The sequence below is a fragment of the Equus przewalskii genome, chromosome 8 (assembly GCF_037783145.1).
Source record: "Equus przewalskii isolate Varuska chromosome 8, EquPr2, whole genome shotgun sequence".
NCBI lineage: Eukaryota > Metazoa > Chordata > Mammalia > Perissodactyla > Equidae > Equus > Equus przewalskii.
The window spans coordinates 35,394,207-35,413,942 of record NC_091838.1 but is presented as its reverse complement, the minus strand read 5'-3'; the positions used below and the strand labels follow the sequence as shown (position 1 = coordinate 35,413,942).

Genomic DNA, 19,736 nt, shown 5'->3' with positions numbered 1-19,736 from the left:
CATACATTGGTGTTCCCATTAACCAGCAGAAAACATTGAACATTACGAATGCAATAAAGTGATGTGACAAATGGCCTTTTCCTGTTTCCTTTATTTATCCTCTGCATATCCTCCCCATTATTTCTTGTCTAACTCCACAGTATTGCAGTAGAAGTACCTATGCACTAACTCTAACAAGCATAACCTAGTCTAAAAAAAAAATCATGAGGCTCAAAAGTAAACTAGATGTTTTCCAGTGGAACTCAAGCTCTTCGACATTAGTTCTATTATCATAGTGTTTTTTATCAAAACTCCTCAGACAAGAGTAGAACACTTTCTAGCTGGCAGCCTTAAGCTATGATTTATCTTTCACCCAGGCCAGGAAAACTGGGTACAGAAAAAAGGGAGGGTGTGTTATTCCTTTTCTGTCTCTTGTCTATATTCTACTATCTCAAGAACACATTTAATACTTTTCACCCAGAGTTAGAGTTTCCTTAGCTTTCCATATCCTACTGCAAAAAGTCACCTCCACACAAAATAAGATTTGAGTCTTTACTATTGCTAACGAATGAGTAACAAGACTAGTAAACAGTAAATAACTTTTCAAAAAGGCTGTTTTAACATATTAAACATATAAATTACTTTTTGAATAATCTAGTGATAACATTTTCTACACATTAGGCTATTCAAATGGAAAACTATCAACAACACATATTAACGGTGAAGAAACCAATTTCCTGCAATATGCCACAAATGTACTATTTTACCCTGAATATTTATATGCAAAGAGAGATGGTATAAAAATGATGAAAACTTATTATTGACAAAAACTTCTAACCTCTTGCTCCCCAACATTCTGTTTTTCTAGTGTAAGATCCAATTTCTCAACAATCTTCAAAACTGATTTTACAAATTCATCATACAGCAAACGATTCAGACTATGAAGGGAGGAATTCACAAAGAGAAATGCTTCATCTGCTAAAAGAGAATCCTTTAAATAAAGCAAAACAATAAACTTCAAACTTTGTACAAAAAAGTATCAGTATGAGTATTAAATAAGCATCAGATGCACAAAGATGTACATGCATATTTAGATACTATGGAAACTTTTACGTAAACTATAGCAGACTTACGTGGAAGTTTTCAAGCTGCAAAATGTAGACACCATCCTAAATTATTAGGACAATATCTTTTCAGTCAGATACGACTTATCCAGTCATGTAACAAATACTTCACTAAGTACACAGTAGTGAATGAGAAGATGTAGGCTAATGCTTGTCAAATGATTTTCCCCAATTAACTTGTATATGTGTACACCCACATATCCATGCTATACACATACATATGTATTATGTTGCGCATACAAACATATATACATAAATGCATACATATATATGGATAAATTTCTATCTACCCTCAAGATGCATTTAAAAGTATCAATATCTAGGGGCTGGCCCCGTGGCCGAGTGGTTAAGTTCGCGCGCTCCGCTGCAAGCGGCCCAGTGTTTCGTTGGTTCGAATCCTGGGCGCGGACATGGCACTGCTCATCAAACCACGCTGAGGCAGCATCCCACATGCCACAACTAGAGGGACCCACAACAAAGAATATACAACTATGTACTGGGGGGCTTTGGGGAGAAAAAGGAAAAAATAAAATCTTTAAAAAAAAAAAAGTATCAATATCTATCATTTCTTTAAAAGTGAAACTATTCCACCAGTCTAAAACTATAGACCAATTACTTGGCCTTTACTTAGTCAAATACTCTATGGAACTTAACCTGAAAATATACAGATACCTAACATCATACATAAGAAAGAGATATTTTAGGTAAAATTACTAATACTGCTATACTATCTTACCTCAATAAAAAAGAACTAAAAACTCCTAAGATTTTTCACAGGACAGGAATTATCTGACAAAAATTGCTTTTCCTAGACTATTAACGTTTTGTCAAAGTCTATGTTAAAATAGTGGCCAGCACCTGGCTTCAAGTAGACATTAAAGAAACATGTGATAGAAATATGTCAGGCAGAGTCACTATCCTAATCATAAACGATGTAAATAATAGCTGTGCACCAATCTTCTTCATACCTATTAAATCAATTGGATTTATCTTCATCTTTAACAAGTAAAAAGAGAATAGCTCTTCCATGGTGATAATACTACTATGTTTTTGTTACCTAAGAGGCTGGATCTCTTAGAAAGAACAACTTAGCATCAACTATACTGCACTGAGACACTTCAAGCTAAGATAAGGACGCAGCTACAGCACTTAATTAATTTTAAATGACTTCTATGATTTTGCTCCTTTTAATCGTTTTTTTCCTAGTCTCAACTTTAACTATCCTAACTTACACTTTTTAAATTTTTTATTACTTGAAGTACTTTAAACAATTATTAAAAGTTAGTAAAACATAATTCTGAAATAAGTAAGTCTTAACTGTAAAACTATGGTGACTAATAAAGAGGAACTAGGGTACTTTTATGGCTTTAAAATTGTCATTTTTACCATCATCTGGTCACAGCTCAGGAGATATCTAAAAAGATCCAAATAGTCTTTGTATGTGGGCATTTTCCATTTGCCAGTTCTAGCTTCCTCTGATGTATGATAGTCTTCGGATTCAGACCCAGCACCCTAGGCAGGAAGACAACATACCAATATTTACTGATAGATTTATAAACTAAACACTGATGCTAGAAATTTCTGATTTTCAGAATTTTTAAGCTATAAGAGCCACCAGTAGGAGACTGTAATTTGATTGAAGAAGATAGTATATTATGAAAGCATAATAAAAAAGCAAGCTAAAAAAAAGTCATGACATTTCTAATTGGGACTACAACAGTAATGCACTAACAAATATTTCAAAACAATATAAAAGGAATGTGTTATAAATCATTTATCTCACTTTCTTACACAGGTCAATCTCTCATCTCATGCTATTTCCTGAAACTTCAAGTAACTCCTGTAATACATCTAAGTATTTTGTCCTAGAGTTTCAAGAGAGAAAATGTTATTTTTGTAAAAATGTGTACACAATAGTAAAGTTATGTTTAAAGATGTTTCATAACTTAGGGGAAGGTTTTTCATCTGGAAAAATATAGAGGTATTACTTCCTACATTTTTCAAAATGTCACAGCTAAAAACATGACTAACAACTAAAAAGGCCACTTCTGCATATTTACAAACTAAAAAGCCCAGCAACATTTCTAACTCACAGTGACAAAAGATTAATTTTCAAATAACTAGATTCAGAATTTACCTTTTGAAAGACGACTGGTTTAGAACATATTCTAATTAAACCTTGATGCACTGAAAAAAGAAAATGAAAACAAAAATGTAGGGAACACTGAAAAATACAACCACTCAACAAAAATGACAGCCATTATTTTTTTTAATATAACTTTACCTCTCAATTTTTTCTCTAATTTGTTAATATCTTTGGTTTTAAATTTTGAACTATTAAGATTCAGACGCAAAAGAAAGAGAAAAAAGGATGGAAAAGGGAGATTTGGGTCCATCAAAAAATTAGTTCTCCAAAATGCATCAAAAGATACAGAAGAATTTGGCAACCAGATGTTCTTTATCTGCATCAAACAACATGTTAAGAATTCATTATTCATCACCGTAGAAACAAGAGTGAATTCCAGACTTACCCACAGTACTAATGCAATTCCAGAGAACTGGTCCCTTTTCTGCTAAGGCTAGGAAAACTTTCACTATGGCTCTACAACACACCGGCTGCATTTTTGGACTATACTGTGGGAAGCTGTCTATCTGTACCACCATGAGATGTTCCAGAACCGGAGTATACACCTCAGGAATCTACGAGAAATGGAGAGCAAACTAAAGTTAGGGGAAGAAATAAATAAATATAGGAATAATAGAATATTTAAAGTAATTACAAGTCGATTAGATACATATTAGATAGATGAAAAAACTATCTAATCTGCTAATCAGTTTAACATTTATTATTGTGACTGTATTAAAAAAATCAGAATAAAAATGTCTGACTGAGGGGGCTGGCCCTGTGGCTAAGTGGTTAAAGTTCTGCACTCTCCACTTCGGTGGCCCAAGTTGGCAGGTTTGGATCCCAGGAGCCAGGAGACCTACTCCACTCATTGGCCATGCTGTGGAGGCATCCCACATAGAAAGTAGAGGAAGATTGGCACAAATGTTAGCTCAGGGCTAATCTTCCTCAAGAAAAAAGAGGAAGATTGGCAACAGACGTTAGCTCAGAGCAAGTCTTCCTCACCAAATAAATAAATAAATAATAAATTCTTATTTAAAAAAAAAAATGTCTGAATGATACCTAAGGTGTAATTCTACCCCAGGCAGCAATCTTAATCTTTTAGAAAGACAGAGTAACAAATAATTTTTCCTGCTTTGGGTAACAAAAATTCAAGTTTCAAGACAACAATTCTATTGACACAAAACACTAACTAAAAATGTCACCCAGGGGCCAGCCTGATGGCACAGCAGTTAAGTTCACATGTTCTGCTTCAGCGGCCTGGGGTTCTGCGGTTCGGATCCCAGGTGCGGACATGGCATGGCTTACAAGCCATGCTGTGGCACATGTCCCACTTATAAAGTAGAGGAAGATGGGCATGGATGTTAGCTCAGGGCCAGTCTTCCTCAGCAAAAAGAGGATTGGCAGCAGATGTTAGCTCAGGGCTAATCTTCCTCAAAAAATAAATAAAAATAAATTAAAAAATGTGACCCAGATCACAATGGTGCCTGTACTGAATGCATACAACTCATATGACCCCATTAAGTTATTTGAAGAACTGAGATTAAATAGTTTAAATTGTGCTCAGTGTAATTAACCATTTCACTTACTGTATCAAGGTAAAGCAAGACACTTGCAATAGATTGGAGGAAACTGGGCATCTGGTAAATATGGTCATCAACAGTATCTGTCTGGGTGAGGAACAGCTGCTTGCAGCGCTGAATGAGCTCTACGTACATGAAGTCAACATCTTTTGCATTTATAACCTTGCAAGGCTTTAGGAAAGGTAAAACAAAAGTCTTTATCAATCTTATCAATGTCAAAATAATGATATTTAAGGTGTTGTGTTAAGCCACACAATTATAAATTGAATATTAACAAGCTTTTTAATGGAAAAGAAATACAGATATAAAATACAGCATATCTTATAAAGATGCTTTTTAAAATAATCTGTAATTACATTCTAAATATTTATTCATACCCAAAACATCTACTGATCATCAGCTATATTGTAGGCACTATTTAGATAGTAGGTATCAAAGACAAATGAGACGTAGTCCCTGCCCCAACGAGGCTAGCTGCGCAGAGGAAGAGACTGAGAACTCAACTCAGTTGGAATCCACTAGTACACCACGTTGCACCCTACACCCAGAGACACCTTTATAACTCACATATCTGATAAAGCTACTACCCAACTTCAGATTCCCCAAAGGTTTCTTCAGACTTCAGATGTAGTCTAGCCTCCTTGAGGATCTGACTGCTTTATCTTTTTAGAGTCCTCTCCCTTCTTCCTTTTCTGTCACACTGTAGCTACACTGCGGACTTATCTAACCACAGTGAACAAGGTGAAGTTGGTTAGACCATACTAGTATATAAAGTTGAAAAGTCCATGCTCTCATTTACCTCTGAGCCTTCTCACATACTGTTTCTTCTGCCCTAAGTATATTTAAAGGTGTCAAACGAGACGCATGGAGATGAAGATTTAAAAAAAACAAGGGAAAGGGAGAATTTGGAAACAAATGCGTAAATATCGGAGGTGGAATGAGTAGTAAGAGTGGAAGGCTGGAAAGAGGGACTCTCTTTCCCTGAAACAGGGGAGTAGACATTGATGGGCAGATTTGCAGAAAGAGAGGTGGCAAGTGATAGTCTCTGTAAAGTAGAAGTCATAGAGATCCATTAAAAGGGAAATAACAAATGCTATTCTCAATATTTTTAAATATACCTCTGTCAAAAGAACTCTTTTTAACATGTGGAGTGATATCAACTACAATTTTATCTCATAAGATAAGCATAAGGGACAGCATAGCATAGTAGAAAAACAAAGTATTTCTACACTTCAGACTTGAATTTACGTTTTGGTTCTGTCAGTTATTAACTATGTGTCCTTTGAGAAGTTACCTAATTTCTCCGGGTCTCAGTTTCCTCATCTGTAAAGTGAAATAATACTCCTAAAAGCACTTAAGAGAGTTATGACGATTTGAGATAATACACATACAGAATTACAGTAAATAGTAAGCACTGAAAAAACAAGTTGAGAGCAAACAACAATATTCTCAGAAGTGTAAGATACTATTTAAAAATGCGATAAATTATGTTCCTTTAAACACTCAAATGAAATTAAAAAGATAAGAGTAAACTAAGGAGTCATACGCCTGCAAAAAGTCCATATCCACGAATTGCAATTGATAAATCCTTGCTATTTGAATCCATGTTCCTGATGATTCCATAGAATTGCTCCATAAAGTACTGCAGCTTATTCTTATGCCTTTCTGCATCTTTTGCCACCATAAAAGAAACCTGCAATTGCATAATATTTACTTTTTAGAAACAAAAGCAAATGTTTACTTTTTGGAAAGCAAAGAAATCTATACAAATGTGAGAAGGCTAGAATTGCTTAATTAAATATTATCAACATGTTGTTATAGTTCCATACAATTGCTTTTAGTCATAAAGAACCAATGTTTCGATCTGCTGAGTTTCCATCAAGTTCAAAAGAGCCATTCTCTTAAATGAGATTTTATTATATGTGATGTGTCTTTCCCAGAGATAGGGACTGAAAGAGACCAGGACAATGCAGGAAAACATATGCACAAAAGAGGTTTTTTGTTTTTTGGGTTTTTTTCAAAGATTTTATTTTTCCTTTTTCTCCCCAAAGCCCCCCAGTACCTACTGAATAAAAAAAGAAAAGTTTCTTTCCCAAAGGAGTAATGTTTAAATTTAAAAATACACATACAATAGTCAAAACAATAATGGCAAAGAAGAAAGAAGCTGGAGGACATCCACCACCTAATTTCAAGATTTTAATAAGCTAGAGGAGTCAATGAGTGGGGTACTGGTATAAGGACAGACACAAAGGTGAATGGAACAAGGAGTCCACAAACAAACCCACACTCATATGGCCCACTGATTTTTAACAAAGGTACCAAAGGTCAACGGGGACAAAAAAGTCTTCAGCTAATGGTGGTCAAACCAAAAGCTGGGGGAAAAATATCAACTTCAATTCCTACTTCACACCATACACAAAAACTGATTCAAAATGGATTATAGACCAAAGGGCTGGTCTGGTGGTGTAGTGGTTAAGGTTGCACACTCCGCTTTGGCAGCCCAGGGTTCACAGGTTCGGATCCTGGGCGCAGACTTACATACCACTCATCAAGCCATGCTGTGGAGGCATCCCACATACAAAAGAGAGGAAGACTGGCACAGATGTTCGCTCAGGGACAATCTTCCTCAAGCAAAAAGAGGAAGACTGGCAACAGATGTTAGCTCAGGGCCAATCTTCTTCACCAAAAAAAAAAAAAAAGGATTATAGACCTAAATGTAAATGTTCAAACTATAAACTACAAAACTCCTTGAAGAAAACTAAGAAGAAACCTCTGCAATCTAGGATAGGCAAACAATTGTCAAGGAGGACACAGAAAGGAAGAGCCAGGTAGAAAACTGGTAAAATGCACTTAATCAAACTTTAAAACCTCTGCCCTTTGGAAGAGTCTGTTAAGAAAATGAAACGGCAAGCCACAGAAGAAAATTATTTGCATTATCTATAGAAAAGAACTTATATCCAAATTATATAGAGAACTCTTACAACTCATTAATAAAAGACATATAACCTAATTTTTTTTAAGATTTTTATTTTTTTCCTTTTTCTCCCCAAAGCCCCCTGGTACATAGTTGTATATTCTGTTGTGGGTCCTTCTAGTTGTGGCATGTGGGACACTGCCTCAGCGTGGCTTGATGAGCAGTGCCATGTCTGTGCCCAGGATTCGAACCAACGAAACACTGGGCCACCTGCAGCAGAGCGCGTGAACTTAACCACTCGGCCAGGGGCCAGCCCCCCATATAATCTAATTTTAAAATAAGCAAAATATCTGAATGAATACATCACAAAACAGATATAAGAATGGCTAATAACCACAGGGGAAAAAGATCATCATCCATACTCCTAGGGAAATTCAAATTAAAACCACAGTAGGGTAACAATATACACCGATTAGAAGGGCTACAATTAAAAAGACCGACAACAGTAGTGTTGATGTGGGTAGGGGTGACTGGAACTCTTATGCATTGCTAGTGGGAATGGAAAATGGTGCAACAAGTTTGGAAAGGGGTTAGCAGTGTCTTGTAAAGTTAATATATATCTACCTCGTGACCCAACAATTCTACTCCTAGGTTTCTATCAAGGGAAATGAAAACATATGCCCACAAAAATACTTGCTCATGAATGTTCTTAGCTGTTTTATTTAAAACAGCTCAAAACTGGAAATAACCCAAATGTCCATAAACAAACCACGGCATAACCTTATAATGAAATACTATCTGCACCACAGTTCAGATAGGTCTTCATGGACTACCATGGGAATGTAATCACCATTGACTTATAACACTGCTTCAGATAAAACTTCTGTTGTGACTCTTCAGTATTTTCGGGTCTTTGTGGACTAGCTTCTGAATTTAACCACCATTTCTAACACTGCTCTAGACAAAACTTTTGTTGTGAATCTTCAGTATTTTCCATCATAGCCAACCCAAAGAGTCTGATTCCATAACACCTAGCCTGAACAGCAGGAATTTCCAGATACCTTTGGACGCTCAGAACTACAATCACAAGCACATTCTCCTTAGCTAATTGATAACACGTTTTCAAACTTACAGGTTCAAATTCTGCAACCACACCCCATCTAGATGGAAAAAACACAGGGGAAACAGGCTCTCTTTGCTCTTGATATAACAGGAAACACAAGTATCTTATCTTAACATGCCAGCTGATCCTTACCTCCCAGGAGATGAGTGCCCTCACCTCCACCAGGCTGCCCCCAGAGCAAAGGAGCCCTGGCCTCTCAGCTCTCCTTTCCTTCCATCTCCTCATTGCTACTTCTTCTGTCCATTAGACTTGCCCCAATCTTGGCTCTGAGGCCCTGATCACATCTGGCATCTTCCTAGCTTTCTTCTAGTTGTGCTGCTACCCATGCAGCTGATCAAGAAACAAGCTTCTTTCTTTAAATACTACAAAAGCTAATGAATCAACTTTTATTTATTTCCCAAATGTGCATGCAAAAGACTGGAATTTAATTTTTTGCATGGAAAAAATACTTTTAAATGCAAGTTGAATTTGTAGTACCTGTTTCAGAAAAGACTCCAGAGCTGAATGTGCGGCTTTTTTCAATTCTATGTTTGTATGGCCACACCATTTTGACAGCACTTCAAACAAAGAAACGTAGTTCTCCAAAAGGCAGGTGCTAAATTGAGATGCATGCAGGGTAAATAAGCATAAACCAGCTGCAATTGCAAAAATTGTTATATTTACAATAGGAAAACAAAAGGCAGAACAAAGAACTATGAAAGCTTCAGGTATATGTTAAAATTAAAACTGGTGATGAAGATCCAGTATCATTACACAACAAGGATCTAGGGACCCTGTAAGAGCTCTGATGCCACCAACTTCCATTTGAATTAACAGGCCCACGATTTGGCCACTGACCCCCAAAACAAAGCTCAGAAGAAGGATCAGGATTTATTTAGATAAAGTCAGAATCAAATAATCTGGATCCCCTGAAAGATGCTCTAAAGTAATTTTTTGTTAAATCATGTAATCTAAGTGTGCCCATCTCAACCAGGGTTTGTGTGCAAAAAGTGCAAAGTTTCCAAAAGCCTCCTTATAAATAATTGCACATGAATCACAGATGTTATCACGCTTACTTTCATTCGTAATTTAAGCAAAAGTTTACGTAAGACTTTAATTTAATAATCTGAAATATTCTATCTCATTAAACATAGAATCTCACCTAAGGGCACTGCATATCTCTTCAGATCAATCTATTTAAAAAAAAAAAATTTACCATCAATGTTTGACAATCACAAGTCTCAACTATAAAAGAATTAGAGTGATATTAATCCTACCTGAGGACGAATTGCCTTTAACGCAAAATCAAAAATCTCCCTTGAAGTCTGGGGATCTGGGAAAAAACCAAAAAGAAGCCTCTGTTACAAATCATAACAGTATCATCTAACAAACTTCACAAAGGACATTATAACTAACAGCTTTATTTCAGACAGCTTGACATCTATATTGACCCAACAGTCTCCTGTGAATTAAGGAGTAGCATCTTCTGTCTTTTTTCTTTGCTGAGGAAGATTGTCCGTGAGCTAACATCTGTGCCAATCTTCCTCTATTTTGTACGTGGGTCGCTGCTACAGAGTGGCTGCCGACAAGTAGTATTAGTCCATACCCAGGGACCAAACCCGGGCCATGAAAGCGGAGCATGCTGAACTTAACTACTAGGCCAAGGGCCTGCCCAAGGAGTAACATCTTCTATCACTGGATTCAGCTAGAGAGCTGCAAGTTATTACTGCTGCACAGTTATTACCGCAATAAAGCAGAAAGAAAATCTGGAACAACAAAGACATGGGGGTAAATCCCAACTCATCACTTACAAGCACTGTTCGATAATCTCTCAGAGCCTCAGTTCTCTTATCTGTAAAAAGGGACACTACATACCTTTTTTTTAGAGTTGTTTGGAGGATTAAACAAGGCCAAACACATTAGCTTCCCAATACGCCCAGGCATTTATTCAACAGAGTATATGCTAAATTATTATGGGAATATGATTCTCAACCTTAGTAAATTTATTACCTAAAACGGAAGATAAAACAAGTGCACAACTATAATCTGAGGCTGTCATCTTGGCCTGACTGACATCATGATTATTTGTGTCTCCCAGCAGTGTTCACCACAGCTGTCCAGATATCATACTTTCTTCATCACCCAGTTCTCTGCCCTTGAAACAGTGACTTGCAAATAGCAGAGGCTCAAGAACTGATTGCTTTGATTGCCAGGATTGATACATTTGAAAAAGAGGCCAGATGTGACAGAAGATAGAAGGAGAAGGGGTCAGAGAGGGCTTAAGACAAGAGAACTATCAGCATGTTTGTAGGATAAGGCCATAAAAGAGATGCAAAAAAAGCTACTTTGGAATTCAATACAAGGAGACATTTCTTCTGGCTGTGACTATTCAAGACAGGCTTTACAGACAAGGTAGCACTTGAGCAGGGCCTAAAAGAATAGGTATTAGCTGGGGAAAAGGTCATTCTGATACAAAGTGCCAGTGTCAACACAGGTGTGTGGACAAGGGTACCAGGCACTTGTCAGTACACAGCTGGTCAGCAATGAGTGGACTTGGTGAACAGTGAGGCCCAGGGATTCAAGGGCCTGAGCTCTCACTAGTGGAAATGGACACTATCCTGGCCTTCATGCCTTCCCCAGGCTCTGTCTCCCACTATCCACTCTCCTGTGTCCATGTCTCCTTTCTAGTGGACCACTCCCTCTACAAGCATGCTCTTTTACCTATTTTTTCACTGTGGTAATTATGACAAAATATTTATCATTTTAACTTTGTGGAAGTGTACAATTAATTCACTGCCATTAAATACATTCAAATTGTTGTGTAATCATCACCACTATCTATACCCAAAACATTTTCATCACCCCAACAGAAAGGCTGTACTCATTAAACACTAACTCCCCCTCCCCCCAGCCCCTGGTAATCTCAATTCTACTTTCCATCTCTATGAATGTGCCTAGTCTTACTACCTAATAAGTGGAATCCTACAGTATTTGCAGTTTTGTGACTGGCTTATCTCACTTAGCATAATGTCCTCAAGGTTCATCCATGTCATAGCATGTGTCAGAATTTCCTCCCTTTTTTTTCCTTCTTCCCAAAGCCCCCCAGTACATAGCTGCATATTCTAGTTGTAGGTCCTTCTAGTTCTGCTATATGGAATGCCGCCTCAGCATGGCCTGATGAACAGAGCTAGGTCTGCAGCCAGGATCCAAACTGACGAAACCCTGGGTCACCAAAGTGGAGTGTGCAAACTTTACCACTTGGCCATGGGGCCAGACCCAGAATTTCCTTCCTTTTTTAAGGCTGAATAATATTCTGTTCTATGTATGTGTGTGTGTGTATGTATACACACCACATTTTGTTTATCCATTCATGTGTTGATGAATACTTGGGTTGTTTCTACCTTTTAGCTATTGCGGATAGTGCTACTAGGAACATAAGTGTACAAATTTTTCCACCTGTTTTAAAAACCCTCTTTTATCCACACATCTCCCATCAGCTATACCACATTTCTTAGCTCTCCTCTGTTGTAAGATTTCTCTAAAGGGTTTTCTATAGATGGCCTCCACTTCCTTCCTTTCATTCACCTTGTCTTCACCATACTGCTTCACCTTCAACCGCTCTGTCTGGTTTCTCCTCTGACACTCAATTGAAGCTGCACTTGTTGAGTTGGACCTACTCTGCTGCTCTGCTCTCTCTACATTCAGACTTCCCCCAGAGAAGGCAGCACCACATTCCCTCCCCTAGACTCCCTCCTTCCATCCTTGCCCTAGTCTCTCTGTCTGTGCCCCCTGGCTAATCTTGCTCACGTTCATAGCTTTACATATTATCTCTATGCTGAAGACTTCCAAATTTATATCTTGGGGTCTAATTTCTCCTACAAGATCCAGTCTCACATATGCAACTGCACACTTAACATCTAAGCTTGGGTGTTCCATAGTGTCTACAGTTAAACATGCCCAAAACAAAAAGCCAGGTTTCCGCCTGAAATCTGGTCCTCCTCCATCCCACTCAGCTTAATAATCAGTGCATAGACTTTAGTTGCTCACTCTCACACTCAAGAGCAAAGTCTCTCAGCCCTACACTAAAACATATCTAACAGCAGTCAAGCTATAAAACATCAATTGACCCATATTCATTCCTTATAGAAAAACTATGGCTCCCCATTCCATTTGGAATGAAATCCCAGCTCAGGAGCCCCTCACACACTGACCCCACACCCTGGCCAATCTCATCCCAGGCCCTCTCTTCATGCCACTGAGCTCCAGACACGCTAGCTCTCTTGAACCCCTATGATCACCACGTGCTGCCCAGGCTTGAGGCCTGGGTACTTGCAGGTCCCTCTGCCTAGAGAATGCTCTTCTCAGCTCTTCCCCAGCTAGTTCTTTGCCATCCTGCAGGCCTTAGCTTCTTGTTTCCTCCTTAGAAAAAACCAGCGGGCTGTGTGCATCCTCCATCTCTCCACACTCCAATATTCCTATTCACTGTACCCAACTTGTTCACAATTGAACCCTGAAACCTGTAATAGCTTATTCATCTGCTTATTGTCTGTCTCCTCCACTAGACTCAGCTCAAGATGGTAGGAACTTGGTGATTCCGGTCACTGAATCCAACACCTAATTAATCACTCATTAGATAGAAGGCACCCAGGAAATAAATACTGTACAAATGAATGGATCAGTATAGTATTTAATGCTTGAAGTCGCATGATCCTGGCATGACAGAAAAACTAGAAATTTTAGCCTCAGACCAAGGCTTAAGTCCCAGTCTTGCCACTTATTGGTTATATTAGTTTCCTATTGTTGCTATAACAAATTATCACAAACTTTGTGGCTTAAAACAATCCAAATTTATTACCATACAGTGGTGGAGGTGAGAAATCTGAAATGGGTCTCAGGGAGCTAGAATCAGGGTGTGAGCATGGCTGTGTTCCTTTCTAAAGGCCCTAAGCGCTGTCTTTTCCAGCTTCTAGAAGACACTCACATTCTTTGATTCATGGCCCCCTTCCATCTTCAAAGCCAGTATGGGAGGTCAAGTCTTTCTTGCATTGCATCACTCCGACATTGACTCCTCTGCCTCCCTCTTCCACATTTAAGGACCCTGTGATCACGTGGCCCACCTGGATAATCTCCTTATCTCAAGGTCAGCTCCCTAGCAACCTTAATTCTATCGGCAACTTTGATTCCCATCTGCCATGTGATCTAACATATTCACAGTTTCTGAGGATTAGATGAGGACATCTTTGGAAGCCATTATTCTGCCTACCACACTAGTTGTGTGACTTTGGGCGAGTTACTTAACTTGTCTTAGTTCTAGCTTTCTAAGCTATAAAACAGAGATATTATTACTTATCTTAGAGAGTTATTACAGAAATCTTCCTTGCAACATGTCTCAAATAACCTTTAGCACATGGTAAATGAGCAACAGTGCTATTGTTTTTCTTGAACTATACATGTTCACTGAATGTCAATTAATATGCCAAGCAAATACAAAGACAAATTATTACTGGCCAGCAGGGTCAAGTAACAGAAATAAACATATAACCTGGTAAATTAAAAATACGTTGTAGTAAGAGCTGTAACGGAAGGGAATACAGGAGCTAGAGGAAGTGACTCAGCTCAGGGGAATCACGAAGCCTTCATAAAATGGGTGATCTTTGAGCAAGAACCTGACAGAGTGGGAAGTCAGCAACAGGATAAGGAAGAAACGAGAGAGAAGACAGAGGAAGCGAAACACACAGAGCTACTCCAATATTCTTAGGAAGAAGCAACAAAGAAGGGGTGAGGAGAAATATTAGGTTGAAACATATGAAATTGCTGTTTTTGAGGGCAAAAATCATTGGATGCTGGCAATTTCTTATGTTTCAACCTAATAAAAGCAAACTCACAGAGGAGGTAAAAAATATTTGTCAATAACTTCAACAAAAATGGTAAGAGAGCAAATAGAGTTTTTTTAAAAAAGAATCTTTCAGGGTTAAAAGTTTTATTTACCTTTTAAAAAGAGATGTATTTCCTAATGCTTATAATGTTCTCATAGCCAGATTATCCTCTAAATCTTTAATTTTGAGATAATATAGCAGAACACTCTTGATAGCTCTGAAGAAAAGTATATTAGACTTTAAAACTGATAGGCAAGGATCTGTATCCTAAGAATAACAAAATGCTGATGAAAGAAATCAAAGACGACTTAAATAAATGGAGAGATATACTGTGCTCATGGATTGGAAAACTCATCATTGTAAAGACGTCAATTCTCCTCAAATATACAGGATTACTGCAGTGACTTTGAAAATCCAAGCAAGGTTTTCTTCAGACACAGACAAACTTATTCCAAAATTTACACAGAAAATCAAAGGCCTTATAATACTGAAAGAATTTTGAAAAAAAAGAATAAAATTGGAAGATTTAACTCTACCTGATATTAAGCCTCATGATATAGTTGCAGTTAAAAACACAGTATACTGTTAGCAGGGGGATAGAGACATTGACCAATGGAACAGAGCAGAGAACTCAGAAATAGACCCACACATATATACCCAACTAATTTTTCACAAAGGCGCAAAAACAATTCAGCAGTGATTTGGCAGTGATTTCATGGATAGATACCAAAAGCACAAGCAACAAAAGAAAAAACAGATAAATTCAACTTCATCAAAATAAAGAACTTATGTGCATCAAGGGACACAAAAGAGCGAAAAGGTAACCTATGGAAAGGGAGAAAATATTTGAAAATGATCTATGTGATAAGGAATTGATATCCAGAATATATAAAGAACTTCTATAATTCAACAACAAAAAGGTCAAACAATCTGATTAAAAAATGGGCAAAGGACTTGAATAGACATCTCTCCCAAGATGATATACAAATAGCCAATAAGCACATGAAAAGACATTCAACATCACCAGTCATAAGGGAAAGGCAAATCAAAACCACAATGAGATACCATTTCACACCTGTTAGGATGCCCATTATCAAAAAATAGAAAATAACAAATATTGGTAGGGATGTGGAGAAATTGGAACCCTTGAGCATCGCTGGTAGAATGTAAAATAGTACAGCCGCTGTGGAAAACAGCATGGCAATTCCTCAAAAAATTAAAAGTAGCTTTACCACATAATCTAGCAATTCCACTTCTAGGTGTATACCCGAATAAATGAAAGCAAGGACTTCAACACATATTTGCACACCAATTTTCCAGCAGCATTATTCACAATAGTCAAAAAGTAGAAGCAACCCAGGTGTCCACTGAGAGATGAATGGATAAACAAAATGTAGTATATCCATACAATGGAATAGTATTTGACCTTAAAAAGGAAATTTTGACGTGTCACAACATGGATGAACCCTGAAGACATTATGCTAAGTGAAATAAGCCAGTCATGAAGTTACACAGTATGAGTCCATTTATACAACCTTGAAATTACAAAGTTTGAGAGGGAGATAGATCAATAGTGGTTGTGGGAGGAGGGGGGCAAGGAAGAGGTGGCTGTGGCTATGAAACAGTAGCCCGAGGAATCTTCGTGGTAATGGACTATTCAGTGGCTTGACTGTGGTGGTGCACACACAAATTTACATGTGATAAAACTGCACAGAAATAAACACACACATGCAAATTCACACACATAAAACTAGTGAAACCTGGGGCCAGCCCAGCGGCTGAATGGTTAAGTTTGCACACTTCAAATCGGCAGCCTGGGGTTTCGCCGGCTCGGATCCCGGGCGCAAACATGGCACCGCTCATCAAGCCATGCTGAGATGGCATCCCACATAGCACAACCAGAAGGACCTACAACCAGAATATACAACTACGTACTGGGGGGCTTTGGGAAGAAAAAGAAAAAGGGAAAAAAGAAAAGGATTGGCTATAGATGTTAGCTCAGGTGCCAATCTTTAAAAAAAAACTAGTGAAATCTGAATAAGGTCAGTAGACTTTATCAGTCTCATCGCTAGGAGAAAATGGGTGAAGAACATATGGAATCTCTCTGAATTACTTCCCAAAACTGCATGTGAATCCAAAATTGGTTTAAAAGTTCAAAAAAATAAACAGGCTGTTCATTTTAGACCTATAGTTTTTGAATAAAGAAAGAAAATCAAGTCAAGTCAAGCAATACCTTCTTCCATGGACTTAGTGAAGTTACACATAAGTGATGACAATCCCTTCAGACACCCTGCCAGAACAGGTAGTTTGGGCTCTCTTACTGTTGATGTCATCTAAAAGAAAAGTTTTAAGATGATGTCATTAAAACAGAAAAAAATAACCAAATCCATGGAAGCATAATATCATAAAGTTTATCATACCTGGGACTTAAGTTCACCCAGAAAAGCCCGGAACAGTTGTTCTGAATTACTTATCATCTCACTAGGATGAACTTCACCTAATACTCCTAGGAGCTCATATATTTTTTCTAAAACTGCAAAATAAATTTTAGATAAATGAAGGCCTAAAATTTCATTTAAGTAAAATGACCAAACAAAAATATATGAATAAGAAAATGAGAAGATGCTTAGTTGAAAAGTAATTTCACGATAAGACACACAAAATATCTAGTTTTATGTACTGGAATCTTTTCTGTAAGTTTTACACAAATCTATTCTTATAAACTAAATTACATTTGACATGTGTTGTGAGTTTTTTAGTTAAATAAATCATTTGTAAAGACTAAAATTTTTATAAGCAGAGTCTTTAGACTTTTTTTTGTTTCCACTTTGGTTTATTTTCAGCTAAAAAGATTCATCTGTAAAACATATAAATACCTTGGAAGACAAAATCTAGGTTTTACACTGATAATTTTTCAAAATTTATTTGTTAAAATATTTTTAAAAACATTTAATGCCTCTCACCTGTATCTGGTATTTTTGTTTTCAAGGCAAGTTCTCCATAGAATTTGGTAAATAATTCTCCAACTCTAAATTCATCCATGAGTCTAGAACTTCTCAAAGTCTGAAGTAACTAAAAGAATGCAAATTAGCATTGACTAAAGAAGAAAATAATGAAATGTCTTCATCTATCTCAGTGTGTTTGTAACAGCAAAGTTCCAGAACCATGTGTCTCCAGGGGATTTACACTTGTCCTCTCAGAATTCTTATCTAGCCAGATTATCTGGGAGGTAGAGGTTGAGGTGAGTAGTGGAAAAACACAGGGGTTACAAACGGGAAGACAGGGTAGACTTAATTTTACCTTCCCAAGAAACCAAGACCATGACTAGAACCATTCTCTTGGAGGCACTTAAGACAAGGACCAACAAGATCCAAACGAATTCTAAAACAGAAACGCATCTGAGAGAGAGACACAAGTGAGAGTGAGCTCCAGTGACCACTTAAATACAACACAGAGACCTATTTGCACTGCAAGGTTTTAGGAAAAAAATAAGAGACACAATGTAGTGAATTTTGGCAATTCCTCGTAGCAGCAGGTTTTAAGAATAAGGGTAATGAGGACAGTGGAGGAGAAGTAAATTCCTTAGCTATTTTTCCCCTTAATTCCCCTCACAACCCAAAATTCTTCCTTTGCTACCTAGAAGGGTCTGAGAGAAAAACAGCAAGGTATTGTTGGGTGATGGTTGGAAAACGTGAATCTTACCCATCCATCAATGTGATTCAAGCCTCTCCTCCAACATCCCTCACCCAAAATATAATCCCAAACTCCAACTGTGTTTTTTAAGTTATACTTTTAATATAAAACACTTGTACTTAGAAATGTAACATTACCTTAATAAGAAGATCTAGGGCCGGAATTTTACATTTGGCAGCTTTATCTTTTGTGTAAACACTGGTACAAGTATTCTAGGTTTAAGAGGAAAGATACCAAAATCATCAATAAGACATAAGAATTAAGACTTAACAATAGCTAAAACTATATCTCTGAGAGGAGCAACCCCAAGATAGGACATAATACAATATTTAGCTCTTAAAAGTCAAACATTAGAGTATACAGATATATAGATTAAAAACTACTGAAAACATTGATAGAATATGCTATGGTGATAATATCAACAATTATCAGAAACACAAAGTACATGGAGACCTCAGCAGGATTAAAAAATGTTACTCCTCAAAAGAAAGTCTCTTCAACAAATGGTGCTGGGAAAACTGGACAGCCACATGAAAAAGAATGAAAATGGCCCATTCTTTTTCACCATTCACAAAAATAAACTCAAAATGGATCAAAGACCTAAAGGTAAGGCCTGAAACCATAAGGCTTCTAGAAGAAAAGATAGGCAGTACACTCTTTGACATCAGTATTAAAAGGATCTTTTCAGACACCATGTCTTCTCAGACAAGGGAAACAATAGAAAGAACAAATGGGACTTCATCAGACTCAAGAGCTTCTTCAAGGCAAATGAAAACAGGACTGAAACAAAAAAAACAACCCACTAATTGGGAAAAAATATTTGCAAGTCATATATCCGACAAAGAGTTAATCTCCATACTATATAAAGAACTCATACAACTCAACAACAAAAAATCAAACAACCCAATCAAAAAATGGACAGGGGACATGAACAGACATTTCTCCAAAGAAGATATACAGATGGCCAATAGGCATATGAAAAGATGTTCAACATCACTAATCATCAGGGAACTGCAAATCAAAACTACACTAAGATATCACCTTACACCTGTTAGAATGGCAAAAATATCCAAAACAAAAAGTAACAAATGTTGGAAAGGTTGTGGAGAAGAAGGAACCCTCATACACTGCTGGTGGGAATGCAAACTGGTGCAGCCACTATGGAAAACAGTATGGAGATTTCTCAAAAAATTAAAAACAGAAATACCATATGACCCAGCCATCCTGCTACTGGGTATGTATCCAAAGAACTTGAAATCAGCAATTCCAAAAGTCCCATGCACCCCTAAGTTCATTGCAGCATCACTTACAATAGCCAAGACGTGGAAACAACCTAAGTG

General features: G+C 37.4%; 1 protein-coding gene across 4 annotated transcripts in view; it reads right to left on the bottom strand.

Annotated features, from left to right (window-relative positions):
* The window catches only part of PRKDC (protein kinase, DNA-activated, catalytic subunit), a 202,059-nt gene that overhangs the window by 178,245 nt on the left and 4,078 nt on the right, over positions 1-19,736 (bottom strand). For 2 of the 4 annotated variants that reach the window (XR_011543431.1, XM_070631657.1), the window contains exons 4-16: positions 18,534-18,608; positions 17,667-17,775; positions 17,124-17,236; positions 16,937-17,036; positions 10,105-10,160; positions 9,990-10,020; positions 9,326-9,483; positions 6,358-6,504; positions 4,818-4,982; positions 3,635-3,803; positions 3,241-3,290; positions 2,490-2,615; positions 818-970 (exon numbers count right to left, since the gene is read on the bottom strand). Coding sequence is in view for 3 of the 4 variants with exons in the window: in XM_070631657.1 (XP_070487758.1) it covers positions 818-970; positions 2,490-2,615; positions 3,241-3,290; positions 3,635-3,803; positions 4,818-4,982; positions 6,358-6,504; positions 9,326-9,483; positions 9,990-10,020; positions 10,105-10,160; positions 16,937-17,036; positions 17,124-17,236; positions 17,667-17,775; positions 18,534-18,608 (1,452 nt within the window). In the remaining variant the exon portion in view is untranslated. The remainder of the gene's footprint in view (positions 1-817; positions 971-2,489; positions 2,616-3,240; positions 3,291-3,634; positions 3,804-4,817; positions 4,983-6,357; positions 6,505-9,325; positions 9,484-9,989; positions 10,021-10,104; positions 10,161-16,936; positions 17,037-17,123; positions 17,237-17,666; positions 17,776-18,533; positions 18,609-19,736) is intronic. The other 2 variants (XM_070631660.1, XM_070631659.1) reach the window with 2 other exon arrangements.